This window comes from Zootoca vivipara, chromosome 14 (genome assembly GCF_965207765.1).
Source record: "Zootoca vivipara chromosome 14, rZooViv2.hap1.1, whole genome shotgun sequence".
Classification (NCBI taxonomy): Eukaryota; Metazoa; Chordata; class Lepidosauria; order Squamata; family Lacertidae; genus Zootoca; species Zootoca vivipara.
In genome coordinates, this window is record NC_142597.1 from 32,836,672 (window position 1) to 32,864,263 (window position 27,592).

Consider the following 27,592-nt stretch of genomic DNA (forward strand, 5'->3'; position numbering starts at 1 on the left):
TTATTATTATTATTATTATTATTATTATTATGTCCCTATTTTTATTGGAGAAATGCTGGAGGGTATGAGCTAAGCCCTCCCTTCGTAAGCCCTCTCCTCCAAGAATCTGTCTAATTCTCTTAAAGCCATCCAAGTTGGCAACCATCACTGCCTCCTGTGGGAGGGAGTTCCAAAGTTTAACTATGCGCTACATGAATAAGTCTTTTATCTGCCACAAGGTTGTTGTTCTGGGGATGGAATGAGGACTGGCAAACCATGTCTGTCTCACCTTCAGCTCTGGTTACAGGTAGGTAGCCGTGTTGGTCTGGATCGAAGTAAAATAAAAAAATTCCTTCAGTAGCACCTTAAAGACCAACTAAGTTTTTATTTTGGTATGAGCTAAAAACTTAGTTGGTCTTTAAGGTGCTACTGAAGGAATTTTTTTATTCACCTTCAGCTCCTTGGAGAAAAAAGTGGGATGCAAATGAATAAATAAAATAATAACTAAAGAGCTCTGAAATGTGGGCGGGAGGGCCGCAATTTCACCGTGGTCTATGCTGAGAGACCCAGTGTGGTGCAGTGGTTAGTGTGTTAGACTAGAACCTGGTATAGTCCAGGCTTCAAATCCCTACTCGGCCATGAAGCTCCCTGGCTGACCCTGGGCTTGACCCACTGCCTTGAAGCCTACCTCACAGGGTTGTTGTGGGGTGAGGGAGAAACATGCATGCCATTTTGAACTCCTTGGAAATGAGATGCGATACAGACGTGATAAAATCTAAAATAGCACTAATGCGAACACACGCCGTGTCTTTAAACAGAGAGAAACCGGGCAAGAGAGAGTTTTGAAAGGGCTTTTATTTATTCAAAAAGAACATATAAGAAAAAAATGACATCCTGGAATATGCACACTAAAATATTAACAAAAGAATTATACAAACACTTTCTCCCCCATTTCCCCTTCCCATGTCCCCCCCCACACCCAAATTACATATATTTACATGGCTGGGGGCTTTGCTTTTCTCTTAGCTCTTTATTCTGAGCCAATCCTGCACTATGAGCAACAATCCCCCTTTCTCTCATCTCCCCCCCCCCTTTGGCTCAGATTACCTATTGCTAAGGCGGCCATTTCTTGCCGCAGACATTGCTTACATTGGGTGACTGAAAAGCAATTAACTTCTACATACACACAACAGAAATGCTTTCTTATATGTGGGTTGGGAGGAGGGGGGGGGGTGGAGAACCCAGCACCAAACGTTAAGGAGGATTTTTTTTGTTTTTTAATGAATAAGGCTGTAGTCCTGTGCCCACTTACCTGGCAGTAAGTCTTGGGTACCTGAAAGGGGCTTGCTTCTGAGTAATCATGGAGGGAGCACTCAGACAGCAGAGGTTGATCCAGGGGCTGCAGAAGAGGAGGGCTATACAGTAGATTGCTTGCGGGGGGGGGGGCAAACTCCTGCCAGGTTGTAACACCCTGCCTGCGGAATTCGCACCGGCTGCCAGTCTGCCATGCGGCCGGGTTCAAACAGTGTCCCTACACTGTTTCAGGACCTGGTGACTTGAGGGTCCGCCTTATCCCTTACACACCCAGCGTGGGTCGCTCTCCTGCAAGTGTCAAAGATCTCAAAAGCCTACGCTGCGGCGGGGCCTTCAGCGTGGCGGCCCCTGCTTCTGTGGAACAGAATTCTCATCAAGATATGACTGGCGCCCTCTATCTATGCTTTCCAGAAACTATCCGGATGGAAAGAAAGCTCTCTGCCTTAGGCATGTGGCTTTTTAAGACCTCTCTTTAGTTATCTGTTTGTAATGTTTAAAAAAAAAACATTTTCTTTTCCGTTGCTTTCATGGTTGGTTTGCAAATCACATTGAGACTCGCCTGCAAGGTGTTTCATAAACTGAATGGAATTATAATTCCACCGCTGAGCCTGCGTGTTGCTTCCTGGAAGGAGGATATGTGTCTGCTTAGCTTTGGATATTCTAAATAAGCATTAAGAAGAGGAAAGCGGAGCTTACGGGCATGTTTCTTTTCTCTCCCTCCATAGATTCGGAGCACCCAAAACTGCAAAGGGGCTTTAACCCTTTCTTCCTTTCAGGGGAATTGCAGAATTGCCACGTTGGAAGGAAGGGACCCCGAGGGTCATCTAGTCCAACCCCCTGCAACGATGGGGCTCCGTGGTAGAGCCCTTCCTTCGCATGCAGAAGTCACCAGGTTCAGTCTCCAGCATCTCCTTTCCTTTGCTGTTGCAAAGACAAATTTCTGGTGTTTTTCCTTCTATTCATTCTGGACGCGTGTTGGAGATTATTCCCGATAAAATGGTTTCAACTCCCATCAAATCCTGGGAGATGTAGTTTGTTAAGGAGGTGCTTATTCCCCTCACAGTGCTACAGTTCCCATAGTCAGGGCCGGCCCTTCCATGAGACCAGGTGAGGCAACCACCTCAGGCATCAGGATCCACAGGGGCAGAAGATACTGATATAGATCTTTACCCCCCCCCCTTGTTCCTGATGTAGAGCTTGACTCACCCCTTCTTCCCCTCTTTCCCTGGCAGGGAATTGGCCACCATTTGGTAGTTTGCCACAGGTGACAAAATGTCTTGCCCATAGTGACTTAACAATCAAACCCTCTTCAAAGGGAGCTCTGAGGTTTGTATCTCTGTGAGGGCATTAGGGGTCTCCTGACATCTCCCAGCACCCTTAACTACTGCGCCCAGTTTTCTTTGGGGAAATTTTTTAGCTGGTTAAGCATGCAGAGAGTTGTCAGGCTACCCTCCAATTCCCCTCACAGAGCGCATTATGATGCTACCTCAAAGAGTCATGGCTTCCCCCAAAGAATTCTGGGAGCTGTTGTTTGTTCAGGGTGCTGGGAATTATTAGGTGGGCCCCATTTTCCTCACAGAGATACAGTTCCCAGAGTTGCCCACGAAGAGCGATTGACCGTTAAACCACTTTGGGAACCATGACTCATTAATGGCGCAAACCAGGCATCCCCAAACTTCGGCCCTCCAGATGTTTTGGACTACAATTCCCATCTTCCCTGACCACTGGTCCTGTTAGCTAGGGATCATGGGAGTTGTAGGCCAAAACATCTGGAGGGCCGCAGTTTAGGGACACCTGGCACATACCCTCCAACATTCCTCTGATGGAAATAGGGACGTCCTAAGGAAAAGTGGGACATCCCTGGATCAGATCAGAAATTGGGGTGGCTTCTGTTAATCTAAGACTGTCCTGGAAAATAGGGACCCTTGGAGGGTCTGAGATCAATAAGGGTCTTCTAACAACTCCCAGCACCCTGAATGAACTCCATCTCCCAGAATTCTTTGGGGGAAGCCATGACTCCTTGAAGAGGTGTCAAACAGTGCTTTCGATGGATGGTGTTGTGGGTGTGGCCTGGGACTCCCTCTGCGTCAGGCATCCCCAAACTACGGCCCTCCAGATGTTTTGGCCTACAACTCCCATGATCCCTAGCTAACAGGACCAGTGGTTGGGGAGGATGGGAATTGTAGTCCAAAACATCTGGAGGGCCGAAGTTTGGGGATATGCCTGCTCTACGTCCTCAAGTGCTTTTTCCTGGCCACAATGTGTCCTTAAGTCATGATCTGACCTCTTGCTTGCTTCGCTGGATGATGGAGAAATGTACACGCAGGTGTAGAAACCTCTGGCAGGTTTGGTGCACCATTGGAACACAGCCTGCTGGACAAAGGAAAGAATCCTGTCCTTTGTCGTCGTCACTCCCCCTTTTGTCTCTGCCCTGCCCCACCACCGGTACCTGACCCCCGGCAGGCTGCTCCACGAGGGAATGCGGCCCTCGGGATGAAAAGGGTCCCCCACCCCCTGACTGAGGCGACGAGCGAAAAGCAGTCTTCCTGGCTGCCGTAGTGGGGAAGAGGGTGTTCTCTATGTCAGGTACGTACACCAATTTTCATACAGAGATTTACACATGTGTACACAGGCACACACAAAGGCCGCAAAGGCACCATTGGAACGAGAAGGTTTCAGCCACCGTCCGAGGAAGCCGAGGCTCCCACAGCTGGAGCGCTGTCCTCGCGAGGGCTGGCGACACCCGTCTGAAAGAGGAAGTTTTGCCCGGTTAATTTCAGCGGAGGCAGGGGCCGCTCCCGAAACAAGCTTTTTGTTTAAAACGGAGGGCGGGAGGTAGCCAAACTCAAAGGCATCTGCCGCCTCCAATCCCAGACCTGTGTCTGGTCCTATTTGTCTGACAGGGCCTGGTGTTTCTTTTGCAAAATGCTTGAGAGTCCACTTAATTTTTTTTTAATAGGTAGCTTCATTTTACATTTTGCAAAGGCTCTTCAGATGATATGGCCACATGCAACTCACAATTTAGGCACATTTAACTTGCACACATTCAGCTTTATGCACTTGCCTCCCCCCAGAAAAATAATATTTAAAGGGGGAGGTTGTGGTGGAATAGTGCCTGTAAGGGGGAGGGATTATAGAGAACCCTCCCCCCTCATCAGAAGCAGTCCGTCTCCCAGCAGTCATGAGAGCGAGGGGTCTGAAGGGGTGAGTCAGGAAACGGAGAGGGAGTGCCAGGGCTCTGACAACATCAAAGAGCCCCTGCTCCAAGGGCAGGAAGAGAGGAAGGTGGAAAGAGTGGGCAGGAATAGGTCAGACAGAAGACCCGTCCCCCCCCCGATGCCGGAATTGCGGAGGAGGAGGAAAGGGAGGCGCTTCTCAGTTCCGAGGCTTTTATGCTGGTCCCGAACGCGGAAGGGGGTAGTGCAGGAATCTGACTCGAGCGGGTAGACATGAAATGAGCAACCCGTTACACTGTAAATAATGTGCACCAATAAAAACGTCTGAAAGACAAGCATGTGTCTCATGAGTAGTCACAACACACTCAAGAGTAGTCACAACACACCCTGACAGTGCCTGATGATGATTCCTGTTCATCATGGGTTAACCTATCACTCCCATGATAGACAGGTGTTCCCTGGGAGGCGGAGCTAGACCTCGTTCTAAATGGAGGGGGAACAACCCTTAAAAGGCAGTTGGGGGTGGACGGTTAGAGAGGGAGGAGGAGGTTAGGTTTGGGTGGATGGGAAGAAAGGTTATAACCGTTATTACCAAGATGCAGGAGATGTATTAACAAGTCTGTATTATATGAAAAGAAGATATGCACTTTTAAGAACCAGAGAAATCCATGTTTTCAAGTTAAATAATAAAGTTAAATGTGCCTAAACGTTCACTGACTCGGCAGTGTCTCAGTACCTTCAGAGGTGTGACTAAGAGGCGAGAACAAAGCTTTCCTGTGGAAGAGGAAACTGTTTGCTTTTTCTCCTGTCATACAAAGGGCTGGTTAGTGAAGCCAAGGGAGCCACATAGTTGCCTAAGGGAGAGGCAAATTGTAGCAGTAGGGATCCATGGGAGGGAGACCCCACTGGTGGCAATAGGTTTCGAACGCAGAGCCCTGAGGTACCCTGGAGACAAGTCCAATTGGGACACTGGAGGTTTTCTCCCATTTGTAGAGAAGCACAGGGAGAGCCTCTGTTGTTAAAGCAGTGAGGGGTGGGAAACTGGGAATCCCTCACAGAGGTCATCCGGGGGAAAGGACTTTGGAAACCCCACCTGCCGCTGAAAACACAATATGTGATTTTGGCTTTATGCATTATCCCCAGAACATAACCCCAGCATGAATTGAGTGTCGCTATATTCTAAAATAGGAATGCTGCTTTCTGAGAAGTTCTAGCCCAGGGGTGGCCAACTCCCAAGAGACCGTGATCTACTCACAGAGTTAAAAAATTGGCCCCTTTTTGGAGGTTCAGGTCAAAATTCTTGAACTTTTTTTAGGAAGGAGAAAGGCCCATTTTTTAGGGGTTCAGGTCAAACTTGTAGAGCTTTTTATAGGGAGAAGGAAAGCCCCGTTTCTTTGGGGTGCAGGGCAAAAATGTTGAGCTTATTTTTAGGGGAGTCAAAGTTGTTGAGCTTCTTTAGGGGGAGCCAGTGATCTACCAGTGATCTACCACAGACGTCCAGTGATCTACCAGTAGATCTCAATCTACCTGTTGGACGTGCCTGTTCTAGCCTATTGGCATATTTCTGCTGAACAGCACCTACCGAAATCAATTTTTTTAATTGTTGTTTTCTTCATTTTAATCCATCCATTCCCAGCCTTAGGTTCACTGATAAATCCATCCCACCCTGTTTCTGCATTAAGCCGTTATTTATTTATTTATTTAACGCGCTTACGTTTGACTTTTCAAATAAATAACTTAATGCAAGTCATATATTTGACAAGCCCAGTTATAATTGCACAGCCCAGAAATCCTATAGTCGATTGTGTTGGAAGCGCAGCAGCACAGGTCATTCCGTTTGTACCTTAAGGGTTAATTCTGTCCCTATTGAAACAGAGGTGTTGCTTAGCAAACCAGGCAAGTCACCTGATCCACGTGGACTTGAAATACCACCCTGTGGCCACTCGCAGCTCTGGTGGCGCTGCAGTTACAGGCAAGAGTTGACTGTCAGGGTCGACCCCTGCTTAGACCTGGAACCCGAGGTCAAGGAGGAGGCACGGGAGGAGCAGGATCCCCCAAGCAGACCCCCCTCCCGCCTCTGACCCTTTGGACCCAGACGTCTCCCCGTCTGGTTCCTGACCAGCTCTCTTAAGATAGCACCCATCAACGCTAGCTGATAAGCTGCATGCAAGCCTCCTTGGGAACAGGGGAAGCGCATGCAAGCCCTTGCCTGGATCAGGGCCTGGCTCAGACCGTACCTTCCGGCGCATCACAGGAGCCTGCAGAGAGCTCCTGCATCTTCCGAGTGGTCGCAGTTGTGCACGTTCCAGCGGATGTGGGAGCAGCGCAGCAGGGAGCTCTCGTCGCCTTTGCACTTGAGGTTGTCGAGGAAGATGTAGCCGGTCCCTTGGCCGTAGCGGGCCTCCCCCCAGGCGGCCAAGGCCCCCCCACAGCCCAGTTGCCTGCACACCACCTTCACGTCCTTGAGGTCCCAAGCGTCGTCGCACACCGTCCCCCACTGAGACAGGTAGAACATCTCCACCCGCCCTTCACAGCGGTGGCTCCCGTTGACCAGGCGGAGGAAGCCTGAAAATAGGGGAAACAGAGGGCGGCGGGTTTCACGAGGCTTAAGTGAATCCCCCCCCCAAAAAAATCTGTGTCCCACCAACTCAATGGCTGTGCCACTGGCCACCACCCAGTTTTCCCTGTTGCTCCTCAGCTGAGACAATAAAACACTCTGCACAAGCTCAGAGTTCCTCCAAAGAGGAGTCTGTCCACCGCACCTCTGGACGGTGTACTGTTCTGGCTGTGAATAATTTCTCCGGCATCTTTATGCAAATCTGTTCACCCACCTACTGTAAAGGGAATCTTCTGATTCCTGTGACTCAGAGTACATTAAGGTTATTAGGAGAATCTGCTTACTCAGACTGTATTAAGGACGTGTCAAGAATGCTTGTGCAGGAAAAACTCAGCCTCAGGCGAGCCCGATAGAGAGCAGGTACGCAGGTACCCTCTTATTCCCGCTGAATCAGGCATCCAGCTCGAATAACACAGGCACGCTTTCCCTCTGAGAATGTGACTTAATTTCTGTGTATGTGTAAAGCTAAGCAAGGGAATGCCTCTGTAGAAGCCTGTGTAATTTTCAGGCCGGGGACTCAACTTTTGTGTTTGATCAAGCAAAGGCACCTCATCCATCAAAATACTGTGTTGTTTTTTTAAAGCTTATACTGCACAAGACAGAACTGGGATTCAAGATGACCAAGATGATCAGAAAACTGGGCCAAAACTAACTAACAAAATGAATTTCCGTAGGGACGAATGTAAGGTTCTGCACTTTGGCAGATCCCTAGCTAGCAGGACCAGTGGTCAGGGATGATGGGAATTGTAGTCTCAAATCATCTGGAGGGCTGAGTTTGAGAAAGCCTGGTCTAGATCATGGGAAGTCATAATCCTGCTCTATTCTGCCTTGGTCAGATCCCACCTGGAGTCCTGGGACCAGTTCTGAGCACTACAGTTCAAGAAGGATATAGACAAGCTGGAAGGGGGGCAGAGGAGGGAGACCAAGATGATGAAGGGTCTGGTAACCAAGCCTCGTGAGGAATGGTTGAAAGAGCTGAGTGAGTTTAGCCTGCGGAAGAGAAGACTGAGCGGATGTTATGATAGCCATCTTCAAATACCTGAAGGGCTATTTGGAGCAAGCTCGTTTTCTGCTGTTCGAGAGGGCAGGACTTGAACCAATGGATTTAAGTTACAAGAAAGGAGATTCCAGCTAAACATCTGGAAGGAACTTTCTGACAGTACTCCCTCGGAAGGTGGTGGGCTCTCCTTCACTGGATGTTTTAAACCAGAGGTTGTATTCCAGCATTGTGGAGGGTTGGACTAGAGGACCCTTGGCGTCCCTTCCAACTCTATGATTCTATGAAATGCTGCAACACTGCCTTGCAGCATGACATGCTCGTTCCTTCCTGAGCAACAGCCGTAAAGGCAGTGCTCAGAAAAGACAACCCCTCTTCTGTTACCGTAGTGCTGCCCCCTGAGAAATATTGCCCTAGAGCAGCCTCTTGCCTCGTTCCTGCCAAACATCAGGGATTAGAGGGCCTGTGCCCCACATACCATCCTTGGGACGTGTGGTGGTTGGTGTGGTGGTGGCAAAAGGGTCATCTTGGAAGAGATCTCCAGATTCGTCTGCACCTGGGACCAGGGAAAAAAAAGCAAGGGGTACATTTCTTAACAGCATGGAGACACGCACCCCACACACACCACACAGAAAGGCACTGGGAAGTGCAGTGTAGTGGTTAGAGTTGTACTAGGACCTGGGAGACCCCCCCCCACTTAGCCAGGGAGGTCACTGAGTGTGTGTGTGTTTTAATTGGATTTGTTGTGCTGGGGTGACAAGAGAACTTTGGTCCCCTCTAATCACTCAAAACTAAGATTCTGATAAACACACAACTCCCTCCTGCAAAAGACTGACAGCTTGGAGGCATCCCAGGGGAACCTGCGCTGTTTACATTTTATAAAGGTAAAGGTACCCCTGACCGTTAGGTCCAGTCGCGGACGACTCTGGGGTTGCAGTGCTCATCTCGCTCTATACGCCGAGGGAGCCAGTGTTTGTCCACAGACAGCTTCCAGGTCATGTGGCCAGCCACCAGCATGACTAACCCGCTTCTGGCAAACCAGAGCAGCACACGGAAACGCGGTTTACCTTCCCGCCAGAGCGGTACCTATTTATCTACTTGCACTTGACGTGCTTTCGAACTGCTAGTTTGGCAGGAGCAAGGACTGAACAACGGGAGCTCACCCCATCGCGGGGATTCGTACCGCCGACTTTCTGATCGGCAAGCCCTAGGCTCTGTGGTTTAACCCACAGCGCCACCCGCGTCCCTCAAAATTTGTTTGTCAGAAGTAGGTGTTACGTTTTATAACACCAGGTTATTTCTATCTCCCAAAATTCTCTGATCCGCTGGAGGTTTTTAAACAGAGGTTGGAGAGCTGCCTGTCCGGGATTCAATAGCTGTGATTCCTGCATAGCATGGGGTTGCACCCGGGGGGTGGGGTGCTTCCAACCCTACAATGGAACCACAACCCCTTGCCACCTGCCCCTCTCACCTCTGCATATGACGCCGGCGTCTTCGTGGTGCCCGCAGTTGTGCTGCCCCCACCCCAGGTTGAAGCAGTCGGACAGGTCAGTCTCTGTGCCGGCGCAGTCCACGTTGTCCAGGAGGATGGGTCCGGTGCCATAGCCGAAGTAGCCCAGCACGGTGGCCACCACCGCCGAGCCGCAGCCCACCTGCCGGCAGACCACCTGGGCGTTGGGGAAGTCCCAGTCGTCGTCGCAGACCGTCCCCCAGGAGTCCCCGTACAGGACTTCCACCCGCCCTTGGCAACTGCTGTTCCCGTTTGCTAGTCGTATGCCACCACCTGCTGGTCAGAAAAGGGAAGGGGAGAAGAGGCCGTAGTGACTTATGGATGGTAGTGGACTCTCCTTCCTTGGAGGTTTTTAAGCAGAGGTTGGGTGGCCATCTGTCAGGGATACATTAGTGGAGATCCTTGCATTGCAAGGGAATTGGACCAGCTGACCTTCGGGATCCCTTGCAACTCTACAACTCTACGATTCTGTGATCAGTGGCGAACGGGGCCGCTTGGCTGCCCGGGGCAGCACCTCCTGGGCGCCAGAACGAGCCCAGATGGACTGCGCATGTCCGCACATGCACTGTCCGTTCAGGTTGGCGCTGCTGCTCTGCTCAGCCAGCGCTCTCTGAAGCAGAGCACGCTACGGAGTGGGTTGCCGCCGGGCGGCGGCGGTGGCAAACCGCGATCGAGCTGCATCTTCCTGCTCGGGTGGATGAGGCAAGGGGCGGGCCAGGGGCCGGGGTGCTGCCCCCGCACTGCTCCTGCCAGAGTGGAGCTAGGGGCGGCCCGCCCCCTTCGCCCCTCCCTTGCTACATGCCTGTCTGTGATTCTATGATGTCACATGGCAGGGCACCCCCCCATGTCCACTTTTCCTTTGATTTGGGACCTTGTGGACATTCCGGATCCTGTTTCTCTCTCTCTCTCTATCCCCCCACTTTCACTTTTTCAGAGAGTGGCAAGAGTACTGGCAAGAGGGCCTTGACCCTCATGAATTCTGTCGTTTTAGAAACAGCCTGTATCAAGAGTTGCTGGGTAGCTCAGTTGGTTAGGGAGTGGTGCTAATAACACCAAGGTTGCAAGTTTGATGCCTGTATGGAACAGCTGCATATTCCTGCATTGAAGGGAATACAACTCTACAATGCTATGACTATGATTCTAAGCAAGGGGCCTCAGTGCCCATGCACAAACTTATGCAACTGTGTGCACAGCAGACAACATGCACCTGCCGCCTCCTCCCACCCTTTCAGAGATGCAGAGAATAGGGACTGGGACTTGGAGAAAGTTCAGCGCTAGCAACTCACACCAGCATAATGTATGGAGGTGGAAACAGGGGCAGTGGTTTACCAAGGACATGGGAAATAGAGGCTGCCTAAACAGGGAAAGAGGGACTATAGAAACCTTAGGGCTGTGGCTCTAAGTGTGTTGCTGAACTGCAACTCCCATCATCCTTGTCTGCTGGCCACACTGGCTGGGGCTGATGGGAATCGTAGTGCAACAACACCAGGAGAGCTCAGGTTCCCTGTTATTTATATGGACACATAGCGGATGTTATGGGACGAGAGAGGAAACACCAGGGCTTCATCCTTCCTGCTCCTGGGTCTGTTTTCACATTGTCTGAAATGAACACTTTCCCATCACCGAGACTGTCCCCTCAACCTCCAGCTCTCTCAATCTCTTCTTTGCAGATTTTTACATCTCTGATGAAGCTTTATTTCAATCATAGAATCATAGAGTTGGAAGAGACCACAAGGGCCATCCAGTCCAACCCCCTGCCAAGCAGGAAAAAACCATCAAAGCATTCCTGACAGATGGCTGTCAAGCCTCCGCTTAAAGACCTGCAAAGAAGGAGACTCCACCACACTCCTTGGCAGCAAATTCCACTCTCGAACAGCTCTTACTGTCAGGAAGTTCTTCCTAATGTTTAGGTGGAATCTTATTTCTTGTAGATTGAATCTATTGCTCCGTGTCCGCTTCTCTGGAGCAGCAGAAAACAACCTTTCACCCTCTTCTATATGACATCCTTTTATATATTTGAACATGGCTACCATATCACCCCTTAACCTTCTCTTCTCCAGGCTAAACATACCCAGCTCCCTAAGCTGTTCCTCATAAGGCATCGTTTCCAGGCCTTTGACCATTTGGGTTGCCCTCCTCTGGACACATTCCAGCTTGTCAGTATCCTTCTTGAACTGTGGTGCCCAGAACTGGACACAGTATTCCAGGTGAGGTCTGACCAGAGTGGAATACAGTGGTACTATTGCTTCCCTTGATCTAGATGCTATACTCCTATTGATGCAGCCCAGAATTGCATTGGCTTTTTTAGCTGCTGCATCACACTGTTGACTCATGTCAAGTTTGTGGTCTACCAAGACTCCTAGATCCTTTTCACATGTACTGCTCTCAAGCCAGGTGTCACCCATCCTGTATTTGTGCCTTTCAATTTTTTTTTGCCCAAGTGTAGTACTTTACATTTCTTCTTGTTAAAATTCATCTTGTTGGCTTTGGCCCAGTTGTCTAATCTGTTAAGGTCATTTTGAAGTGTGATCCTGTCCTCTGGGGTATTAGCCACCCTTCCCAATTTGGTGTCATCTGCAAACTTGCTCAGGATGCCCTCAAGCCCATCATCCAAGTCATTGATAAAGATGTTGAATAAGACTGGGCCCAAGACAGAACCCTGCGGCACCCCACTAGTCACTTCTCTCCAGGATGACCACAAAGGGCACATAAACACTTACTTCTTCTTTCTAGCATGAGAAGGGCTGAGGTCACCATCATCTCAGTCTCAGGAGAAGGCTGATCTCGACCATCTGTGACTGCAAAAAAGACATATCCTGTCATCACCACATCCGGCCTCCAAGTACATCCCACCAGTTGCCTTTGGGCACAGACAGGGAAGCCACGAGGCAGGAAGGCAACCCTGTGTTTTGACCTCAGCTTCTGGGACTATGTTTTTAACTGCACCTCTCCTGCCAGTCCTTTAATAGAGGTTTGATCTGCAGCTATCTGGACCCCAATCTCCAAGCGGTGGGAGACTCCGGGGTCCCTGCACTTTCCTAGGGTTTGGTTTCCTTGGAATGAAGGTCAATGGAGTGTTGGATTTTTTGAATAGTCAAGTTACTTTAGAGCCGGTCTAATGTAAATACTGTCTGTTTAAGAGAAACAGGTGCCGGTGACTTCTGTTAATTGCTCACAGGCGTGGGCTCTGCTCCTTGTTTATAAGGCTCTGCCAGAAAGCCTTCTGTATCTCTTAGTAGATCACTCTCTCAGTTAAATATCTCTCAGTGTGATTTAATTCTCAGTTTAAGAGATTCCCAGTTGAATCTTAGTATAAGAGTTGATTAGTTATAAAGCTAGTTTGCTGTTAATTCTTGGGTAGTTTAATGGGAGTTATGTGGGAGTTTGTGGGAGGTTTGGAATGGTTTGAAGGTTGGAATGTGGGCAGATAAAGTTGCTAAGAGAGAAAGCATTTATCTTTACTTTAAAGTCTCTTTAGAATCAGTTTGTTTTTCAGTTAAAGAAACCCAACCATTTGTATTTTCATCTGTATACTTTTACAAGTGTGCAGTTAGTAAGGGGTTTCATATAAGGGAGATAATACCCTGGTGTGCTATGGTCCATGGGGTCACGAAGAGTCGGACACGACTAAACGACTAAACAGCAACAATACCCTACGCTCTTGGTGGTGTTTTCTTAGCCAGGTCGACTTCTGACTGCGTATACTCTGCGTGAAGCGTACTTTAAAGGGCCGCTGGAAACTGGGATATATGATTTAGGTTAAGCAGTTTTCAATACCCAGTTTTCTCCAATATTATTCTTATTATATATATTTTTTCCAAAATGGAGATGGTGGTGTCTTTAGGGTATATGGTTTTATTGACACATATATACAGTCTGAGCAAAGGATGGAAGGGCTCGTAGCATCAACACCCCACCAGATCTTGCTTCCTCATTCAGTTCCAGGGAAGCCCCAAACTCACAGTTTGGGGTCCAGCACAGATCAAGGCCTGTCTCTGTATCTCCAGCTTCCAGCAGCAGTTCAAAACATTCTCCCCGGCCCCCACATAAAGCCCCCCTTGGCCTGCTGTTCTCCATCCTAGGAGGAGGTGGCATTCAGACAGGTGAGGTTGTCTCCATGGCAACAGAGCATCCTCTTTGGACATGTACATGGCAGCACTCAACTGGCCAAACTCAGGCCATTATCTTACAAAGAAACTCGTCTGACTGGTTCAACAGCCTCTTCTACTAGACTCTAAACCTCACTAGGTACAGGATCACAGGCCTGGAAGGGACCCACAGGTATCATCCAGACTGACCCACCAGACCTATAACACTATATTTCTACACAATGCAAAGTTTCATTTCAGGTTTCCCTCCTCCCCAGTAACAATGGGTCAAATATGGTTCTCTTCCCATTTCACCAGATTGGGGTTGGAATGGAGAACTGGCTTGTGCATCTACGACAGGGGTGGGGTTAGGGTCTGAAGCCTGGTGGATCTAACTAGGTCCCCACAGGCCAAAAGTTCTCCACCACCAATCTATGATCGCAACCAGCATTGTCCCAGGTGTGCAGGTAACACAAGTGTGCTCCTATTATCTTTGAAGTCATGGAAACATAAACTGTCCCCGTTGGGGTTTTGTGGTGGGTGGGATTAGAAACAGCAGGTTCTCCCTTACCTGTGGCTATATCAGTGAATGACTGTTCATACTTGGGAGCCACTGAGGTGGTGACAGGGGTGGTTGTGGTCATCCCGAGACCTGGAAAGAGACAACAATAGGTCATCAATCAAAGCAAGTCAGTGAATTTAATGTTTTATTCAAGAAACCCAAACAGTGCAAGCCTAGAGATTCCCAGCAGCTCTTCCCAGTAAGTCTTGCCCCAATGAGGCAGTTGAACACTGAAGGTCCCCTGCCTTCCCACCACTCGCTAAGATTCCTCCTCCGCCAGGTCTTTCCCAAGCAATCTTAGGCTCCTTCGTCTAGTCTCTCATTGCTCCACCCTCTTCACCCCTCTACATGTTCTGGGAGATCAGGGGAAAGAGGAGCTGTTCACAGCAGGAGGGGGAGACTCCCTGGATTCTTCAGCAGCCTGCCTCCACTCTGCCTCTTGATCTCCCTCCTCTCCTGCCTCAGATTCTGCACAGCTCTCTGCCCCAGCCTCTTGCTGCTCACTAAACCCTGTTGCTTTTTCAGCTTCCGACACCTCCTCATCGCCTCTTCTTCCTCTGACCACGCATTGTTGTCCCACCACCACTTCCCTAGCTCTGAGCCTTCTTCCCCTGGGGGTTCCCTCCCCCCCCACTCCTCTGCATCCAGCCAGTCCACGGCACTGTGGTTCGTTAAAGATGCTGAGAGTTGTTAGGACGTCCCCTAGTCCCCTCACGGAATGACAATTCCCAGAGTTCCCTGGGAAGAGGGCTTTCCCCGGAAAGCTTGGAGAGGATTGCCCTTTTAAGGCCGTCCCTTCCCTTTTAAGGGAAAGGGGTGGCTCCTAGGATGAGTTTCCTGGCCTATGGGAAGATGAAAGGCCTCGTTCCATCCCTAGATCTTGCTAGTAGAGCAGGGGTCAGCAAACTTTTTCAGCAGGGGTCCCTCAGACCTTGTGGGGGGCCGACTATATTTTTTGGGGGAGGGAAATGAACAAATTCCTATGTCCCACAAATAACCCAGAGATGCATTTTAAATAAAAGCACACAATCTACTCATGTAAAAACACCAGGCAGGCCCCACACATCTGAAGGCAGATTTTTTAAAAAATTTATGCTGTATTGTTTTTAACACTCGATTGGGAGCCACCAAGAGTGGCTGGGGAAACTCAGCCAGATGGGTGGGGTAGAAACATTACTACTACTACTACTACTACTACTACTACTACTACTACAAATAACCCAGAGATGCATTTTAAACAAAAGGACACATTCTACTCGTGTAAAAACATGTCGATTCCCAGACCATCTGCGAGCCGGATTTAGAAGGCGATTGGGCCGCATCCAGCTCCCGGGCCTTAGTTTGCCTACCCATGTAGTACAGCGTGAGACTCTATATCTCAGTGTCATGTGACTTCGAGCGCCACGCCCACGTTGGGCAAAAAGATTCCTGCATTGTAGGGGTTTGCATTAGGTGACACTTGTGACCCTTTCCAACTCTATGGGAGCAAATCCTGGCGCTCTCCAAGGTTCTGCACAGGGTGGATTTGATTTAAATCAAATAGATTTAAATCACTAGTCAGTATGACTTGATTTAATTTTATTTTATTTTTTTTACAGAAAGACTCATTCTTGCTGGTATAATCTTAATATTTACAACCAAATGAAGGTTTCATTTTTGGAATAATAAATTTTCAGAGCAGTTTTTACAGTTCTATCAAAAATTACTGATTTGGTTATACTATTAGAAATACATAGATAATTATGAAATTATTGTAAGGTTTAATGTTAACTGTTTATATCTGGACAACTTTTCTGCTGTACTTTATTGGAAGGAGAAAAACAATCATTTTTTTAAATAACAATTTAAACAATTTATTTGACTAAAACAATAACATTATAGCATATGTATCCATATTTGTTAACTGATGTGGTTAAATGTTTTTTAAAAAAACTTAGACTGAGTTTTAGCACACATGAAAAACTTAAAACAAATCCTTATTTCCTGATGAATAGCCTTTGGACTATAAAGTAGCTTAAGTAGAAAACTATATTTGGAAAGATTTTTCTTTTTCTTTCTTTCTTTCTTTCTATTTTTGAATAATTTTTATTAGGTTTTACATGAAGAAAAAAAGGAAAAAGAAAATAAATAAAAAAAAAACAAAAATGCAGAACAATATTATCACATCTTATTCGTTCAAACTTCTTCCCTTCCCCTTCTTCCATCCTTATTAATAATTAACTCATAACATTTCCAAATCTTAACTAGACATCATAGAATTACGTTTTATCTCCCATTTCATATCTTATTCATAAATGATTCTTATTCATTTTATATAGAAGAGTGAAGGAAAAATATAAAGAAAAAGATTTTTCATCCAAAAGCATTTTATTTTAAAAATTTGATTTATTTTCTTTTTTAAAAAAATCTGATTTAAAATTTTAAAAACCCATTTTTTTAATCATTGATTTTTATCCAACCTGGTTCTGCAATGCCTTGCTAGGCATTCACAGGAATCTGCCTCACACGGAATCAGACTATAGATACATCTAACTCAGTCTTGTCTACACTGACTGGCATCTCCCCAGGGTTTTAGGCAGGATCCCCCCCCCCAGCCCTACCTGGGGATGTCGCTGGGGACTGCCTACAAGCAGATGTTCTAACCACTAGGCTACAGCACTTCCCACAGAGGGCAGCTGCCCCCTTCGCCTGTCCAGCCTTCCCAAGCCCTAAGGGGTCCACCCACCTGAGCAGATGACACCAGCATCCTCGTGGTGACCACAGTTGTGGATGCCCCAGCCCAGGCTGTAGCAGGCTGAGAGGTGCGGCTCGCTCCCGTCGCAGTTCACATTGTCGAGGAGGATGCGCCCCGTGCCGTAGCCGAAGTAGGCATTGGTCCTGTAGTCTACGGCGTGCCCACATCCCACCTGCTTGCACACCACGGCCGCATCGCTCAGCCCCCAGTCGTCGTCACACACTGTGCCCCAGTTCCCTTTGTAGAATATCTCCACCCGGCCCTGGCAAGTGTTGGCGCCGCTCACCAGCCGGATGCTCCCATCGCCTGGAAGAGGGATAGGGGGAGTCAGGGTACAAATTGTAGGAGGCCCCCCCCTCCCCGGGGGTCATCCAGCCCGCCTCCACTAAGCCCAAGAAAGGAACCTGCATTTTAGTGGTGGCCACAGTGCAGGTGTTTATTTTATTTTATTTTATTTTATTTTAATTTCTATACTGCTTTATATTTTTTATTAAAAAATCTCAAAGCGGTTTAAAAGGTGAAGGGTAAGGGGACCCCTGACCATTAGGTCCAGTCGTGACCGACTCTGGGGTTGCGGCGCTCATCTTGCTCTATTGGCCGAGGGAGCCGGCGTACAGCTTCCAGGTCATGTGGCCAGCATGACAAAGCCGCTTCTGGCGAACCAGAGCAGTGCCCGGAAACGCCGTTTACCTTCCCGCTGTAGCGGTACCTATTTATCTACTTGCACTCTGACGTGCTTTTGAACTGCTAGGTTGGCAGGAGCTGGGACCGAGCAATGGGAGCTCACCCCATCGCAGGGATTCAAACCGCCGACCTTCTGATCGGCAAGCCCTAGGCCAGGGGTCAGCGAACTTTTTCGGCAGGGGGCCGGTCCACTGTCCCTCAGACCTTGTGGGGGGCCGGACTATATTTTTTTGGGGGGGGAATTGAACGAATTCCTATGTCCCACAAATAACCCAGAGATGCATTTTAAATAGGACACATTCTACTAATGTAAAAACATGCTGATTCCCGGACCGTCCACGGACCGGATTTAGAAGGCAATTGGGCCGCATCTGGCCCCCGGGCCTTAGTTTGGGAACCCCTGCCCTAGGCTCTGTGGTTTAACCCACAGCACCAACTGCGTCTCTGTAAAGTGGTTTACAGCATATTAAGTCAATAAATCAACAAAACGTTAGCCGGGTGATGTTCCTCCGGCCTCATGTGGAGCCTCTTCAGTAGGGCTGGTGAGTGTGGGCTCTGCCCCCTAGGCCAGGTGGAAAGGGCCTTGCAGGGAGCAAGGAGATGGGGACTTTCTCTCCTTTGTTTCCCCATTATTGGTGATGGCGGTGGCATCGGCTGCTACAGCAGGGAAAAGGGGACAAATAGTTTCTCTCCTTCATCCCCCCTCCTGCAGTTGCAGCACCTGGTAACCAGCGATGAGGAAGGCAACCAGTAGCAGCAACAGCCTCTCATCACACTGCAGTTTGCAGCGCCACCTGTTGGCAGTCATAAGAACTGCAGCTTGATGAGACCTTTCAATTTTATTATAAGTTAAGATATGAATAACAGCGATACTATGTACATGTATCGTGTAGCTATTGCAAATCGTGTTAGCTGAGGACAGCTCCTCGTGTGAATCCAAAAAACACTCACTTTCCCCGTTTTGCAACGAGGCGGTGGCTGCTTTGCTGATTGGTCCTCTGGATGCTTGGGTGGGCAACAGCTCTGCAAAAACAAACAACCCAACAGAAGGATGAATGTCTGCCAATCATCTCCATCAACAGTATCTGCTTGCCCTCTGCTATGCATGCAAATAAAGTATACCACCAACCTTTTAAGCAGGGCCAGTCAACTTGTTCAATTACGGTAATTTGTTAAATAAATCCATTGTGGTTGATGACATTTGACTGCCTATTAGTAGTAGTAGTAATATTTATTAGTATTTCCTGCCTTTCACTAACAGGTCTCAGGGTGGGTTACAATAGGCTCCTTCATTTTATTGTTTCTGATACCAGCTAAGAACGTTTTTATTCAGGCACACCTGTAGTTTTATTAGGTACATTTGTTTTTTCTATATAACTGTTGGTTTTATCTATATTTCACTTTTAACAAATGTCTGCTCGTCTTTAAAGTATGTTGATTTCATCACTATTTTCTGATGAATATTTTATGTAAACAACTTAGAGGCAGGCTTTCATATCATTTAAATGGTGTCTAAATGTCATGGACTGGCTGGATGCAGAGGAATGGTGGGAGAAACCAGCTGTGGAACTCCTAAGGGAACCCCCAGGGGGAGGAAGGCTCAGAGCCAGAAGATTGGAGGTGGGATGGTGAGAAGGAGGAGGAGACTGAAAGGAGGTGGTGTCGGAGGCTGAAGAGGCAACAGGGTTTAGTGAACAGGAGGAGCTGTGGAAGAGCACAGTTCAGACTTCAAGGCAGAAGCAGAGGCCAGGGATTCTCAGCCTCCTACTGCTCCCCTCCTGCTGGTCTCTTAGAACACGCAGAGAAATGAAATGGGCAGAGCAGAGGGTGATTATGTGCAGACCCAGCCTGAGACTGCATGGGAAAGACCCTGGAGAGGAGGAGCCCCCTCCATCCTATGCTCAGGTGGTATATATGTGTAAATAAAACCATATATCCTAAAGACACCACAGTCCCCCACTGACATTCATTCCAAGGAAATTGAACCTGGAAGTCTTTCAGCATTCAGAGATTGGGGTGTTTGTGCCCACCCTATTCTTGTAACCATAACTAATCTTAATATTGTATTTTTAAATTACCTGTGATCTCATGGTGTGTGTGCTGGGGGAGGTAATAAATCAAAACAGCAGTCAAACAAATGTGGAATTCTTCGTTATACACCTTTAGGCACCAGGCAAAAACGTTCCTTTTTAACCAAGGCCTTGGGTTTACCTGATCAACATCCCATACCCTTTTAAAATGTGGCTCTTTTTTGGTGGGGGGGGTATTATTGGGCTATTGCTTTTATTTTTATTTTTTATACTGTGATCTTTTTATGTGAACCTCCCTGAGACCTCCGGGTATATAAATTCAATAAATAAATAAATAAATAAATACGACTTTTCTCTTTAGAAATATCATTTAATCCCCATGCAATTTTATTACCACCATTGCTTTTTATGTTTCTATCCAGCCTGTTTAAGATACACAAGGTTCTTTAGTGGTTTCCCCTGCAGGACAGTGTAGTGCAGTGGTTAGTGTGTCAGGCAAAGACCTAGGAGACCAGGGTTAAAATCCCACACTTGGCCATGAAGCTCACTAGGTGACCTCTGGCCATGTCACTGACTTCCTGTAGCCTAACCTACCTAGAATCATAGAATCATAGAGTTGGAAGAGACCACGAGGGCCACCCAGTCCAACCCCCTGCCAAGCAGGAAACGCCATCAAAGCATTCTTGACATATGGCTGTCAAGCCTCTGCTTAAAGACCTCCAAAGAAGGAGACTCCACCACACTCCTTGGCAGCAAATTCCACTGCCAAACAGCTCTTACTGTCAGGAAGTTCTTCCTAATGTTTAGGTGGAATATTCTTTCTTGTAGCTTGAATCCATTGCTCCGTGTCTGCTTCTTTGGAGCAGCAGAAAACAACCGTCTTCTATATGACATCCTTTTATATATTTGAACATGGCTATCATATCACCCCTAAACCTTCTCTTTTCCAGGCTAAACATACCCAGCTCCCTAAGCCATTCCTCATAAGGCATTGCTTCCAGGCCGAAGACCTCACAGAGTTGTTGTGAGGATTAAATGAGGATGGGAGAACCATGTGTCCCACCTTGAGCAGTAAATAAGCCTGCTTCACCCCTCTCCCTCCTGCCACCGCCACCAGACAGACCCAAACCTTTGTACCATTACAGGTGACGGCCACGTCCTCGTAGTGGTAGCAGTTGTGGATTCCCCAGCCGTGGCTGCTGCACTCGCTGAGGGCTGCCTCTCTGCCTTTGCAGTCCACGTTGTCGAGGAAGATGGGCCCACGCCCCTGGCCGAAGGAGAGGGTGGCCGGCATGGCGATGGCATGGCCGCAGCCCAGCTGGCGGCAGACCACGTTGGCGTCCACAATGTCCCAGTCGTCGTCGCACACCGTGCCCCAGGTGTTGTTGTAGAAGATCTCCACGCGTCCTTGGCAGCGGCTGCGCCCATTGACTAGCCGGACCTCTGGAAGAACGAGGCCGGTCCATTAGAGCAAATGGGATGGCACCCCGCCAAGCTCCACCTGCCCTCCCTTGCCTGCCTGCAGCCCACGGTGTAGAATTGCCTGCCACATTCCTCCTCCTTAGTCCCAGCGTTGCCCTTGTGGAACTCAGAAGGGCTGTCATGGACTGGCTGGATGCAGAGGAGGGGTGGGAGGCATCAGATAGGGAACCCCCCAAGGGAAGAAGGCTCAGAGCCTGGGGAGTGGTGGCGGGACGACAATGAGCAGTCAGAGGGAGAAGACGGGGAAGACTGGGAGGTGTCAGAAGCTGAAGAGGCAACAGGGTTTAGTGAGCAGGGAGAGTCTGTGGCAGAGTGCCGTTCAGACTCCGAAGTGAAAGCAGAGGCTGCAGAAGGGTGAGATCAAGAGGAGGCTGAAGAGTCCAGGGAATCTCCCCCTCCTGCTGCGATCATCACCCCTCCTCCCTGGTCTCTGAGGACGCACAGAGAAATGAAAAGAGCAGAGCAGAAACTAGTTGTGTGCAGACACAGTTTGAGACTGCATAGGAGAGGAGGAGCCTTAGAGAGGGCTGGGGAGGCAGGGAGCTTCAGTCCTCACCACTGTGTCATCAGGGCAAGACCTACCAGGAAGGGTTGCTGAGACTTCTAGCCTTGAGCTGTATTTTGGTCTACTTGAATGAAGAGTTAACTTCACAGGCATTGGTGACTTATTACTTTCGTCCTGGCCTGCACCTGACTCCAGCCCTGAGAAGGGCGGAGGATGGGGACAAAATTGGAATGAGTTGGCTCTGCCTGCCATTGGCTCTGACTCAATCATTTGCCTCTGGCGCCACCTACTGTGGGGCTCCCTGCCTTCCACCCTACAAATGGGCACCAGCCACCACTGGCCAGGGAACAGGCCTGCCCATTATATCATGGACACTGTCCAATAGGCTCCATGGGAGGGGCACAAGCTTGAAGCTTGCAGGAGGAAGCTAAAATGGGCAGGGATTCAGCAACAACCCAGGAATCATTTAGGAATCCCTTTTCCCAGATCCCTGCAGTGATCTATGAGACGCAGCTTCAAGCGCTGGTTTCTCTTTCGCAACAAGAGCTCACCTGGAACGGGCACCTGTGCAACTTCAGAGCCACCGGCTGAAATGGAGAAAATTTAAAAGTTAAGGCAGATTGAATACCACCCCCGTATACGCACTTAATGATGCAATTCTGAGCACTTGTACTTGTACCCATTAGGAACCCAGAACCCATAGGAAACTGCCTTATACTGAGGTCAGATCTTTGGTCCATCTGCATCAGTACTGTTTGCACCAACTGGCAGCATCCTTCTAGATTTTCAGACAGGGTTCTTTCCCAGACGCACCTGCCACCAGGGATTGAACCCGGTACCTGCTGCAAAGCAGATGCTCTAACCACACAGATCAGTTCTAAATGTCCATTCATGGATGGGGACCCTGTAACCCTCCAGATGTGGTTGGACTCCAGCTCCCATCATCCCTCACCATCAGCCTTCCCCAGCGTACAGGAGTGCAGTTTTAGTCTGAGCTGAAAGGGCTCAGGGCTTGCGCAGCCAGCGTATAACAATGCTGTGGTACCAAAAAAACACAGCTTTTGAGCTTCACGATTAAGCAGAAGCCGTGATGTGGTTGGTGGGTTCTCTGGGACAGAACTGGTTTTATGACTCCGTGCTGAGGATGATACGTATTTAAGGTCACTCAACAACGCAGATTAGATACCTGATCCTCGCCTACGGTATTAACATGCAGTGTAACTAGCCTTGGCCCAAATCTAAAGGTGGAAAAAGCACTTGGGGATTTCAAAAACAAACCATACCCACAACTTCTAAATTCCCCATCCTAGATGTGAAGTGTCCTGCGACACACACACACACCCCAACAACTTCCCTTGCATGGTGAGTTGTCTGGGCAGCAGGTAGTGTGATCTCAACCCTATAGATTGAAGGCATATTTTGGGGCCCTATAGATTTAAGGCATATTTTTAAAAGATTTGCAAGTATCACCCTTATCTGTTTGTTTCCCTGCTATATATTGTTACATGATGATGCTACCCCTATCTCTGAGCGGTGTGAGATTTCAGGGGTTCCAGGCACTTACCCAGGGTTTGTGTTTCTTTCAGAAATTGGGCACAGCAGAGGTGGTAGTGTCTTCATGATATATGGTTTTATTTACACATATATGCAACCTCAGTCCAGACTGCAGAGCATTCCCATCCAGTTTGGGTCTTAAGGGCCCAAAGGGACAGCAAAAAGCCATCCTCTGTGTCTCTTAGTTCCAGCCTGTCATGCCCAACTTACACAGAGTTATGACCTTTCCTCTCTTTCTCACTGCTAAGGCCCTCCCCCAGCCTACATCATTCAAGGTTGAAACCTAAACCTGGCCTTTGCCTCTGCCCACTAGCACCCATCGAAGAAGGGCCCCCCTTGCCTGCCAGTCTTGCCCTCTGATGGTTTCCTTGATGGTCCATCACTGGCATTTGTCATCTGCTAATGTGGGGTGCGGGTGGCGCTGTGCTGTGGGTTAAACCACAGAGCCCAGGGCTTGCAGATCAGAAGGTAGGCGGTTCGGATCCCTGTGACGGGGTGAGTTCCCGTTGCTCGGTCCCAGCTCCTGCCAACCTAGCAGTTCGAAAGCACCTCAAAATGCAAGTAGATAAATAGGAACCGCTACAGCGGGAAGGTAAATGGTGTTTCCATGTACTGCTCTGGTTTGCCAGAAGCAGCTTTGTCATGCTGGCCACATGACCCGGAAGCTGTACGCCGGCTCCCTCGGCCAACAATGCAAGATGAGCGCTGCAACCCCAGAGTCGGTCACAACTGGACCTAATGGTCAGGGGTCCCTTTACCTTTACCTAATGGCCCATCCAACTAGCTTTGCAGAGCTGGCTTGGCTCCTTAACATAACTAAATCTAGGTATCTGAAGAAGTGTGCATGCACATGAAAGCTCATACCAATAACAAACTTAGTTGGTCTCTAAGGTGCTACTGGAAGGAATTATTTTTTTAATTAAATCTAGTTATGTTTCAGTGCTTGGAAAAGTTGAATCAAGCCTTGATTAATTCTGACCCTTACTAAATCCAGGAATTATGAGGAGGATCTGGCACCCAGGAATTAAGGGAATCTGCCTCCCCCCCCCCGACCTGCAACAATATTTTGGAAAGGTGTTTGTTCTCTGTGCAGTAGGACGCCTCTTAAAATACCATAACTTTTGCAGGGTGCTTCCTGAGATCAAGGAACCTATGTTTGCCTAAAAGTGGACACCATTTTGAATCAAGATGGCGGACTGAACTCTTCAAAACTGCCCTGTTGTGTTTCCTGATGTTATTGTTGTTTCTTAGAATTCACAGGCAACCCTGAGCATGAAGCTGCTAGCCGCTCATAATCCCAGTCGCCAACAAAAGCCATCAAGGGGAAAACAACAGAGAGGTCTGACAGGAGCCATTACCTGGGCATCTGCACACCTGTCCACAACTTCCCCGCCACATGAGCAGCTTACCTGTGGGGAAAAGGAAGAGGAAGGAACCTAGTGCTGACCAGACCAGCAAGGCAGGTGGCACCCAGAGCCCAGGCTTCTGATCCCTCTTCCTGTGTCCTGGAGAGGGACCAACTTTCATTTCTGCTTCTCCCAGGGTGACACAGAGGACCTTCCACCGACAGACTCCCCAAGAAATAACCACAGAGCCGTACCTGGTGAGTAAAGGGAAGACACAGGGTGAGCATCACTCAGCTTTGCTGAGCTGTGTCACTGTCACCAGTTACATTTGGAACTTTTTAGCTTAGGAGAAAAAGGTGATGTGAGACAGTGTGGTGTAGTGGTTAGAGTGGCGGGCTAGGACCTGGGAGAGACTAGGGTTCAAATCCTCCCTCAGCCAGGAGGTTCGCTGGGTGAGCTTGGGCACTCAGTGCCTCTCAGCCTAACCTACCTTGCAGGGTTGTTGTGGGAAAATGGGTAAGAGGAGAAAGTATGTAGGCCACCTTGAGCTCCCTGGAGGAAAGGTGAGATTAATGATGATGATGATGATGATGATGATCTTCCGGTTTTGTCCTTGCCATCTTCAGGTGGGTGGCAGAAGGAGGGATACAGGCTCCCTCCCCCCTCCATACCCCCAAGGTGGGTATAAAGGTAATGAGTGGGATAGCTTTATGACTTATTTGAAAGAAACAATTTGGGTTTATATAGATAAAAAATTAGATAAAATATCAGAGTAAAAGTGTTAGATGAATGGTTTCAAATCAATAATGGTCAATATATGGCTATTTATATACAATACTTTTCAAATCAGTGAAGAGTTGCTTTAGGGAAGTCAAACCTTTATGTACGGTAATTAAGTTCTATGATTTATTTTTGAGTTATCCAAATTAATTGCTTTGCTGCCTCTTTTGTAAAGAAGTTTATGTTTTACATTGTCAGAAAAAAAGAATTTTAACGTCTTTCTTCTTTCTAGTGTTATTTGTACGTTGAATTGTATATAATTATATAATGGAACTTATATTATATTGTTTAGTATTAATGAATGATGTAAGGAGTTTTTTGTTTAAAAATGAATAAAAATTATTATAAAAAAATGATGATGATGACATAAGAGATGACATAGTAGAAGTGTATAAAATTATGCGTGGCATAGAGAGAGTGGATGGCGGAAACTAATTTTTCCTCTCTCCTAACACTCTCATGGGCATCCCATGAAGCTGAATGTTGGAAGATTCAGGACAGATGAAAGAACCAACTTCTTCATGCTGCACCTGTGGAACTCCCCCCCACAGGAGGCAAGGATGGCCACCAACTTGGATGGCTTTCGAAGAGCATTGGGCAATTCATGGAGGAGGAGGAGAAGAGATGCTTCTGAATACCAGCTGCTGGAAGCCACGAGAAGGGAGAGAGAGGGCTCTTGTGCTCAGGTCCTGCTTGTGGGCTTCCCACAGGCATCCGAGCCACCTCTGTGAGAAGAGGATGCTGAAGAAGATGGGCCATTGGCCTGATCCAGCAGGCTTTCCTTAGGTTCGCTATGGAGTAAGAGCAGGGGAACCGACACCTGCTCTCATGTCTTCCTTGTAGGATTCCTGGAAGCAACCGGCTGGCCACTATTATAAGAACATAAGATCCCCCTGGATCAGGCCAAGGGCACCCTCAGGACCTGAGCACAAGAGTATTCTCCCCTATGGGAAGCAGGGTGCTGTATTAGATTGGCCCGATCCAGCATGGCTCTTCTTCTCCTTACAGCCCCCCAGAACCCAGCCCAAATGTGACTGTTCTGGAGACGGTGCCAGCGTTAAGGCACACTGCCATTCCCCCACTCTCATTGCAGCAGGGGCTCCGCCTGCCAGCAGACAACTGGCATAGTTATACCTAAGGATGAAAAACAATCTATATATTATTTTTATTAAATTTTCTGTTTTACAATTTAATATACTCGTTTTACATCCTTAAAGTATCAATGACTTCCCTTCTTCTCTTTCCATGGTTCATTTGGGTTCATTAATGCTGCCAGCGATTTCGGCTGTGCACAATTATTTCCTGTATATTCAATCAACGTTTTCCAATCTTCTCTAAACGCATGTTCTTCTTGTTCTCTTATTCTATATGTTAAGTCTGCGAGTTGTGCATATTCTGTCAACTCAAGTTGCCGTTCTTCTTTAGTTGGGACCTCGCTCGCTTTCCATTTGGGGGCTTACAAAACACGGGCCGCAGTAGTAGCATACGTAAATAACTTTTTTGGACACCTGGGAATTTCAGTCTGAATGATCCCCAACAGAAAGGACTCTGGGTTTGGGGGGAAAGTACTTTTAAACATTTTTTCCAGCTCATTATGGATCCTTTCCCCAATATTCTTTTACCCTTTTACAAGTCCACCACATAAGAAAGAACATCCCCTCCACCTCTTTGCATCTCCATCACTTATCTGATTCAGTCTTATGCATCGTAGCAAGCCTACTCAGAGTTAAACACCATCTGTGAATCATTTTCAGGTAGCATCGCTCTACTCCTCCTTACAGCCCCCCAGAACCCAGCCCAAATGTTCTGGAGAAGGTGCAAGTACAGTGGAACCTCGGTTTATGAACACCTCAGTTTACGAATTTCCGGTTTGCGAACGCTGGGGACCCATCTGGAACGGATTAATTCACTTCCCATTACTTTCAATGGGAAAGTTCACTTCAGTTTATGAACGCTTCAGTTTATGAACAGACTTCCGGAACCAATTACACCCATGCTTCGGGTTAAGTACGCTTCAGGTTGAGCACTCCGCGGACCCGTCTGGAACGGATTAATCCACTTTCCATTACTTTCAATGGGAAAGTTCGCTTCAATTTATGAACGCTTCAGTTTAAGTACTCTGCGGACTGTCTGGAACAGATTAATCCACTTTCCATTACTTTCAATGGGAAAGTTCGCTTCAGTTTATGAATGCTTCAGTTTATGAACAGACTTCCGGAAGCAATAGTGTTCAT

The 27,592-nt window shown here is 48.1% G+C and overlaps 1 protein-coding gene across 1 annotated transcript; it reads right to left on the minus strand.

The window, feature by feature from the left end:
* Positions 1-3,370: 3,370 nt before the first annotated feature.
* On the minus strand, positions 3,371-25,004 carry SSC4D (scavenger receptor cysteine rich family member with 4 domains). The gene is made up of 11 exons (XM_088657770.1): positions 24,642-25,004; positions 22,230-22,265; positions 20,829-21,134; positions 18,613-18,684; positions 16,969-17,283; positions 14,253-14,333; positions 12,314-12,391; positions 9,555-9,869; positions 8,562-8,639; positions 6,707-7,034; positions 3,371-4,040 (listed from the first exon to the last, which is right to left on the minus strand). The coding sequence occupies exons 1-10, from the start codon at positions 24,757-24,759 to the stop codon at positions 6,718-6,720; spliced, it is 1,716 nt and encodes a 571-aa protein (XP_088513896.1). The 5' UTR covers positions 24,760-25,004; the 3' UTR covers positions 3,371-4,040; positions 6,707-6,717.
* Positions 25,005-27,592: the final 2,588 nt, after the last annotated feature.